Genomic DNA, 8,947 nt, shown 5'->3' on the forward strand with positions numbered 1-8,947 from the left:
TGTGTGTGTGTGTGTGTGTGTGTGTGTGTGTGTGTGTGTGTGTGTGTGTGTGTGTGTGTGTGTGTGTGTGTGTGTGTGTGTGTGTGTGTGTGTGTATATTACAATTGTGAAAAATAATTTCAATAGAAAATCAAATACTTACTCAAAAATATCTTTTATAGCACCCACAATTTTGGAGGAACCCAAAGACATCATGGACTGAGATCTATAATGAAAAAAGGTACCCAATATATCTCAATAATGCAGTTTACTTAATATTTTAAATAGTCTTCATAAAAGTGTCACAAAAGTACAATTTGCTCGAAAATTTTGAAGAATTTTCACTGAATGTTGTGAAATGTAATGAAAATGGTAGTATAAAAAGGGCACACTGACTGTTCACGCTCGGTAAACGTTTCACGCAAAGCTTACCAATTTGTGGCAAAAAATTATCCGCAAATAAAAAATGGCAAATTACGCCTGATCCGCGAACTTCTGCGAATATTTAGCACGTCTCGTACTTTTAAGTGCAAAGCGTACGCTCACAATCAAGCCTCGATGGTGGAAATCGCAGCCCCAGGTGATCCACAGAAGAGCAATCCCATTTAAAGCAGGGAGATGTTTTTCTTTGATAAATGTGGTGCAGTTTTTTTGCACGGGTTTTTGTCCCCGTTTTGCAGCTGGAAGATGGTTCTGATCGGCCATCACACTCTGTAGTATATGTCTATTCTTCAACGTGGCCCTCCCGTGTCTGCCCTTTTCCCTCTGCGCTGTAACACCTCCGACCCCATTTGATCCGTGGCTTTGCGTCATATTTAGGGTAACCCTATGTCTATCCCAAGCGATCTAGGATATTTGGTCGCGCCCATTTTGCCACGATCGAGTCGCAACCAGCGTTAACCGCTACTCACCTCAGTGTAGGGACCTCTCGCCACTGTCTGCTTCGCCGCTAACGTAAGCCCCCGACATTACCCCTTACCCTAAAAAGCCCTATTCTTAACCCCCAATACTAATGCTACCCACTACCCTAAAAACCTTAACCCATTAACCCTAAACCTCTCACCCTAATTCCCTACCTACAAAACCTAACCCTAAAAAGCTAACCCCTTACCCCTAATTCCGTACCCTAAAAACCTAACCCCCTTACCCTAAAAACCCTTATCCGTAACCCCCTAACCGCTAAAACCCCCACAAGTCAAACACCAACGGCGACTTGGTTGCGGCAAGATGGCCGTGATCAAAGGTTAATCCCACGCATGTCTGAATTCCCTTTCTGTGTAAGACCCTACCGCCGCTCTCGGGAGGCTCTTCCATGTATCCACCACCCTCTCTCTGAAAGTTACAACTCTGCTGCAAAGATCCACCCCAGAGGGTAAGTCCATAGTGACTCTCGTCCCTTACCGTACCTAGAGGCCCTTGTAACCGGCCGCTCGCACTCCTGGGTACCCGATATATCCACGTTGCTGGGTTCTTGTGAAGCAGCACAACTTGCTGGGGCAAAACCTCTGCAAGACACCACATGCAAGACGTCGCGTTATGATCAAAGACAGTGTGTCAGCAGTGGCTAATAAAGCTACAGTGGGCGCCAGAGTATAAAAGGAAGAAATACGGTGCGTGTGTGTCTGTATATATACATATATGTTATTATTATTAGCATTATTTTTAGTACTGAAGCATTATTTCTTGTAATTATTACCATGTATGTTTTGTCATTTGGATGTAGCACTGGGCACCCCCTGTTTGTTATAATCACTTGCCACAGCCCAGTGGCTCTCTATGTGAGATTACATAAAGTCAAGATTAGGTGGGTGTGGGCGTTTGAGCTTGCTGGGTTTGTGTGTTAATTAATTTCTGACTGGAATCAGTTGTATGGAGGTTGTGGCACCACCCCCAGTGCTCACGTCACCTCCCCCTTTTTAATGGTGGATCTTCTCATCTTGCTGCAGGTAAGGAATCTATTATGGTTCTTCCCCCTCATACAGAGGTATAGGGAACAGAATGCAGTGTAGTGTAGGACTTGCACTTATTATGGTTTACCTTGACGATTTGGTGTGCAAGCTTATGATGCTTTGGGCAAAATATCTAACTAAAAAAACATATTTTATTATTATTAGTATTAGCATTATTATTAGTACTGAAGCATTATTTCTTGTAATTATTACCATGTATGTTTTGTCATTTGGATGTAGCACTGGGCACCCCCTGTGTTTTCCTATATTCATGTGCCACAGCCCAGTGGCACTCTATGTGACATTACATAAAGTCACGATTAGGTGGGTGTGGGCGTTTGAGCTTGCTGGGTTTGTGTGTGCTAATATATATATACATATAGACACACACACACACACACACACACACAGTGGTTGACAAATCACCAAAAAATCTACTCGCCACACAAAAAAATCTACTCGCCACCTAGTACCAAACGTGTGCTGCTTGGGCCAATATTTACTCGCCCGGGGGTTAAATCCACTCTCCCGGGGCGAGCAAATGTATAGGTTTGTCGAACACTGTATATATATATATATATATATATATATATATATATATATATATATATATATATATATATATATATATATATATATATATATATATATATATATATATATATATATATATATATATATATATATATATATATATATATATATACACAGTGTTTGACAAATCACCAAAAAACTACTACTCGCCACCTGGTACCAAACGTGTGCTGCTTGGGCCAATATTTACTCGCCCGGGGGTTAAATCCACTCATCTGAGATTCCGAATGGCCCATCGGATTAACACAGCAGGGGTCCCTGCAGGCCCCCATTCAGTTTGAATGGGACTGCAGGGGCCCTCCGCTGTGTTAACCCGATGGGCCATTAGGAATCTCACAGAAATATTGAGGCATTTACAGTCAGAATACCACAGATTTTCCAAGGCAAGTGATCTAATACTGGTGGCTGCATCTGTATGTACACATACACTTCTAGATGATTGTCTTTTTGTTAATTTTTATTAAACAGCATCAATTTTCTAAATGAAAACCCTTAACCATGTCACTGCTACTGGTTCTAGGAAGAACAGCGCCTTCAGCATAATACTGTATGTCTGACATCAAAAGATCCAGAGGGAGAAGGAAGGTGCTAAAATGAAGAGTTTACAAATCTGACAGGTCTGGAAGACTGTGTATGAGAATAGCACACAATGCAGGCTCTGCAATGCATTTCTGCCCCTTCAGGACAGCTCAAATATCATGTATTGCCCTATTCTGACATCACCAGCAATGTTTCCGTTCATGTACAGTACAAAATGAAGATAGGATGATTTCAAGCCTAAATATTAATTATGCTATATACATATATATTCAGCATGTAATTACGTAAAATAAGTAATTTAGTAGTACGTTAGAAATTACAGGTAAACCCCGTTATAACGCGGTCCTCCCCGAGACCACCGCGTTAGTAACGGGGTCGCGCTAATTTAAAAAAAAAATGGCCGCCACATCAGCGCATATTCACCTGCGGGACAGGAGATGGGAGCGGGGATGTCCCTCCGGTCCCCGCTTCCCCCTGTCACCGCGTGACAGGCGATGGGAGGGGGGATGCCCCTCCAGTCCCGGCTTCACCCTGTCACCGCGTGACAGGAGATGGGAGAGGGGATGCCCCTCCGGTCCCGGCTTCCCCCTGTCACCGCGTGACAGGAAATGGGAGGGGGGATGCCCCTCCGGTCCCGGCTTCCTCCTGTCACCGCGTGACAGGAGATGGGAGGGGGGATGCCCCTCCGGTTCCCGCTTCACATTCTCCCCACCGTTGTCCCCGCTGCCTGCGCAGGAGGAGGGGGGTGGGCGGGAGCAGGTGTTGGTGATGGTGTGTGTAAGTGTGTGAGAGTGTGTGTGAGTGTGTGTAAGTGTGAGTGTGTGTAAGTGTGTGTGTGTGTGTGTGTGTGTGTGTGTGAGTGTGTGAGAGTGTGTGAGAGTGTGTGAGAGTGTGTGAGAGTGTGTGAGAGTGTGTGAGAGTGTGTGAGAGTGTGTGAGAGTGTGTGAGAGTGTGTGAGAGTGTGTGAGTGTGTGTGAGTGTGTGCAGTGTGAGCAATGAGCAGTGTGTGTGCAGTGTGTGTCAGTGTGAGCAGTGTGTGAGCAGTGTGTGTGCAGTGTGTGTGCAGTGTGTGTGCAGTGTGTGTGCAGTGTGTGTGCAGTGTGTGTGTGCAGTGTGTGTCAGTGAGAGTGTGTGCAGTGTGTGCAGTGAGAGTGTGTGCAGTGTGTGCAGTGTGTGCAGTGTGTGCAGTGTGTGCAGTGTGTGCAGTGTGTGCAGTGTGTGCAGTGTGTGCAGTGTGTGCAGTGTGTGCAGTGTGTGCAGTGTGCAAAAAAAGAAAAAAAAATTTAATTTAATTTTTTTTTTTTTTTTTAAACGGGAGCCACGGGAAAACCGCGATATAACCGAATCGCGGTATAACGAGGCGCATTATAACGGGGTTTACCTGTATATTGGAAAATGATTAGCCGACTCTGCAAAGATAAGCTGAAGACAGTCGGGTGTATGTTTAATGTCTACTAGTTCAATACTTAGAAAGTCAATACAATATAGAGATGTCTTAAAAGATAAGGAACATAGGATTAACTATAGTTACTTAGTGACAGCACAAAGAAAGGTCTTCTAAATCAGTAAAATTGCTAAATGAAGGAGCATTGGTTTAAACATTGGGGCTGACACTGAGAAAAACAGGAGATTGCTATGTTTAGTCTGGCTTAGAGAAATGTAAAGAGATTGCATTTGAATGTATAGATTTAGAATAATTTACCATCCAAGCTAAGAACAACTAAACTAACGGTTCTCCACTCTATAACTAAATTCTACTGTATATGCGTGAATGATGTAACTGACGGAAATGATGCTGTGAAAGATGTTTTCTATTGTCTCTGATTAAACTGAGAAAAAAAAAACGACTGTGGACTATTTGATATATATTGAAAGGTGAGACATTAATTTGCACCCATCTAATGAGCAAATCTTCACAAACCTGCATCGCTGCTCAACTCTGCAATAAAGGACCAGGGTGTGTTTAGAACGAAGGATATAATCTGGCTACAGAGCTCACCTCTGAAGTAACAGCTGAATCAAGTAAAGCTGGAGAGCAGCTCACACAGGAGTGTAACAAAGACTATATTCTTATCACTGCATTCTCACATTACGGATTGTTCATCCGTTTTTGACATTATGTGAGTGGCGGCGTTACATAAGACCTACTGCACCTTTCATAAGACCTACTGGACCTTTAATAGAGATACAAGTCTAGAAGTGATGCAGAATCTAATACAGCCCATTAAACCGTACTTTAACCATTCTTTACAATGCTTTTCTCACTCCTCTCATTGCTCCATATAACTACATGCTGATGGAAACAGGTAGAGAGAAGGGTATCAGACCTCCTTTATACATACAGTATGCCAGGAATCACTCAACACCAAGAGGTTTAGAGCTTAAATTGAGCATTAACGGCCATTGGCTTGAATAGCATCTCATATAGCCCTTAACATTGATTACTGAATCCCCCCTCCCTCCTCCACAAAGCCTACTAGATATCTAGATAGATGTTCAAAATAACTAAGGCCTTGCCCCCGCTGCATGCTGCAGCGTCCGCCGCGCTCACCAGAGCCCTCCCCGCAACGGCGCCGGGCCCGCTGCGAGGGGGGGCCGCAGCGCTCGCACGAGAGCTACTCCTGCTCTCAATAGAATTGAGAGCAGGAACTCGCGTCGAGCGGCTAGGCACGCCCCCCGGCGGTTCAGCCAATGAGGGCGAACCTGCCGGGTGACGTCATGGCCGCGCCCCCGTCACTCCTCCGGCACGCCCCCCCCCCCCCGGTCTCTGCTCCTGCAGTGAGCTGCAGACCGGGGAATCGCCGGAACGCGCAGCCGAAAGCGCGGGCGCGCATTAGAGCGCCGTGACCGGGGCCTTAGCCTAATGCAGCATCAGTTTGTTGAGGAAAAAAAAGTTATCTGAATACTCAGGCCACTGTGAATATTTGTGGATGCGGCCGACATTAGTTATTTTCTTTGTTGCAATAGGAGATAAGAAACCAGGCCGATTTGTAGCTTTTAAGCTCTTAGGGCTTTTTTTGGTTCCTAGGAACCCTGGTTGAAAACCACTGTCTTAGGGGAAGGTCCTGTGAGCTATTGTATAAGCGAGAGTAAGCATGGTAAGATCTTGCATATTATGTGACTGTCTTTCGCCCCCATTGTGCTGAGCTGTTGAATATGTGAGCCCCTTATAAATAATAAATAAGATTAGTCCCCCCATCCCTTGGACATGTCCTTCCAGTGTCTCATTGGGAGTCAATCTCATAACTCACACATCAATGCTCAAGGTTTTTCTCAGTGCCTTCTTGATTTCCCGTGCCAATTTGTCTTGTTTCCGCCTGCAGAAAAATAGAAAATATATAATAAAAACAAATGTTTAGAGCTAAAGGGGGGGGGGAGTAGGTTTGTCCCCAAAAATATACATCTCTGGATGATCCTAGGACACGAACTGGGCTCGGCACACTGGCCCTTGCCTTGGTTTAATGTGTGATACACAGCTCCCAAACTAACTTTCCAATAGAACAAGATTCTCTGCAAGTGTTTGGAGATGTTAAAGTTGCGGTGATCATGTGCACTGTATAAATATATAAGCAGAGAGGAGAGGCGCCCAGGGTGTGGTCAGTAAGTCACTAAATAAGCATAGATACTAGGAAACTTTTAAGATCACGGGTGCAGTCCATCTGTACCTGTCTGTGTGTTGGGCAGTGCAATGCAAGTGAGGAGTGCACAATACAAAGTCCAAAGTGTTATTTTAAAACAAACCGAAAGCAGCTTTTCCTGGCAAACACAGTCCTGGGTCTAGATAGATAGGGGAACAGTCTTTAAAAAGTGTTGGGGCAAAATGATGGAGCCTTATGCCTGAATCTGGACTAGAGAAGCCCTTACTACAGGTGCACCGACGAGTATTCTAAAACTTGCCTTGGAAAATCTGGGGCTATCACCAACAAGATCCAGGTACATGCTGGGTACATGCTGCAAACATTTCAGTGACATTTCTGCAGAGACTAATGGCCCGTCGGATTAACACAGCAGGGGTCCCTGGCAAGAGGGTTTACATTTCTCAGGTCCCCTCTACTCACACGTTCATCAAATGTCCAGTCACTTGGGCCTGATAACCTCACTAATAGATGTGGGGCACTAACCACTGGCAACTCCTGTTTCAGTTTCACCCCTCACTGTTCCTGGCACTGCCCAATAGGAACCTCTTCCTATAAACCCCATCTGGGACAGTCCCCTAGGCTTGAATAGTTCCTATCACAGAGAGGCTCTAGGCTTGTTAATGTTAATATATATCTACAAACATAAAATATGGATTTTAGCCTCTCGAGTGGCAGAGGAGCTAGCAACGCATTGCTCTAAATGGGGAGCTGGTCCCTCTGCCGCTCAAGTTTTTAAAGGTGAGCAGCAATAGAGTTTAGAGAGCCAACCTGTCATTTAATTGGTTTTGATTCTCTGCATCCAGAACTTTCTTCTTTAGCAGGTCCTCTATCATCTCCCGCTGATTCTCCACCTCTTTCTGCAGCTGCTCCTCCGATTCCTGACGTACACCCAGCAGAGTGTCATATTCCTGCTTCAGCACAGAGTTGGCACATCTCTGCACCATCACTCGCCCCTCCAGATCATACCGCTCCCCGTCAAGATTGGCGACCCACTCAGAGAGCATCACTATCCTGTTAATGAGAGAACCTGCAGCAGAGTTCAAGCAGCAAAACCTCCCCAGTACAAATGTAGTGTGTGTCAACAGTAAAACCACATGTGCCTGTGGGAGGTGGGGGTCACTTCTGCCAAATGGGACCCCCTCACCAGCGAGAATTTCGTGATACTGGGGAAACATGAAGTCTGGTTCCTGCAGTTTCCCCCGGCAGCGAGACATTCTAAAGTGGGCTACATTACACAAGCGCGCCCCAAATTAAAACTAAGCAGCCAATGTGGACCTGACTTACTACAATCTAGGTTCCTACGACTTGGTGCCCCAGCCATTGCCAAACCAATTGCTTCCATAGTCAACTCTATCCTGTCTGCAGGCAATATCCCCAAGACCTGGAAAACTGCCAAAGTTGTCCCAATCTTCAAAAGTGGGGACAAAAACACTGTTTCAAACTACAGGCCAATCTCACTTCTCCCAATTCTATCCAAAGTCATGGAAAAATGTGTCCACTCCCAATTAAGCGATTACTATACCAAGACAAATTTCCCTAGCCAATTCCAATCTAGCTTTCGCCCCAAACACTCCACCGTAACTACCCTTCTAAAAGTTTGCAATGAAATCCAGTGTGGAATGGAACGGGGACAACTCACTGGTGCAGTATTCCTAGATTTTGCAAAGGCTTTTGATACGGTTGATCATGCAATCCTGCTTAACAAACTCCAAAGCTCTGGAATAGGGAAGCATGCTTTAAACTGGTTTCAGTCCTACCTATCAAGTAGATCCCAACATGTGTCCACCTCAAGCTCTAACTCCAACCCCCTGGATATCACCTGTGGTGTCCCGCAAGGCTCTGTTCTGGGGCCTCTACTCTTCTCAGTGTTCATTAATGATCTTCCCACAGCTTGTAAGGAAGCCTCAATACATATGTATGCAGATGACACAATCCTATATGCACACAGTTATAGCCTCTCTGACATTCAACACATACTTCAGTCTGACTTTTTGAGACTCGAAAACTGGATTTCCCAAAACAAACTGTTTTTAAACACTGACAAGACTGTAACAATGGTATTTGGGACCAAGACTACATTTTTAAAGCTCCCAGCGACTGAGCTCCAGATTAGAACCAACGCTAACACCACCCTAACACCTGTCACTAGTTTTAAATACCTGGGCTTATGGTTTGACTCCCACTTAACATTCGGGATGCACATTGATACCCTGACAACCAAGACCTATGCCAAACTAAGGGTACCTC

The 8,947-nt window shown here is 45.0% G+C and overlaps 1 protein-coding gene across 3 annotated transcripts in view; it reads right to left on the reverse strand.

Annotated features, from left to right (window-relative positions):
• ATG16L2 (autophagy related 16 like 2) overlaps positions 1 to 7,874 on the reverse strand; it is a 107,882-nt gene extending 100,008 nt beyond the window's left edge. For all 3 annotated transcript variants that reach the window (XR_012800057.1, XR_012800056.1, XM_075592794.1), the window contains exons 1-4: positions 7,469 to 7,874; positions 6,314 to 6,379; positions 1,386 to 1,484; positions 143 to 205 (exon numbers count right to left, since the gene is read on the reverse strand). Coding sequence is in view for 1 of the 3 variants with exons in the window: in XM_075592794.1 (XP_075448909.1) it covers positions 143 to 205; positions 1,386 to 1,484; positions 6,314 to 6,379; positions 7,469 to 7,704 (464 nt within the window). In the remaining 2 variants the exon portion in view is untranslated. The remainder of the gene's footprint in view (positions 1 to 142; positions 206 to 1,385; positions 1,485 to 6,313; positions 6,380 to 7,468) is intronic.
• Positions 7,875 to 8,947: the final 1,073 nt, after the last annotated feature.

Source organism: Ascaphus truei, chromosome 3 (assembly GCF_040206685.1).
Source record: "Ascaphus truei isolate aAscTru1 chromosome 3, aAscTru1.hap1, whole genome shotgun sequence".
Taxonomy (NCBI): Eukaryota; Metazoa; Chordata; class Amphibia; order Anura; family Ascaphidae; genus Ascaphus; species Ascaphus truei.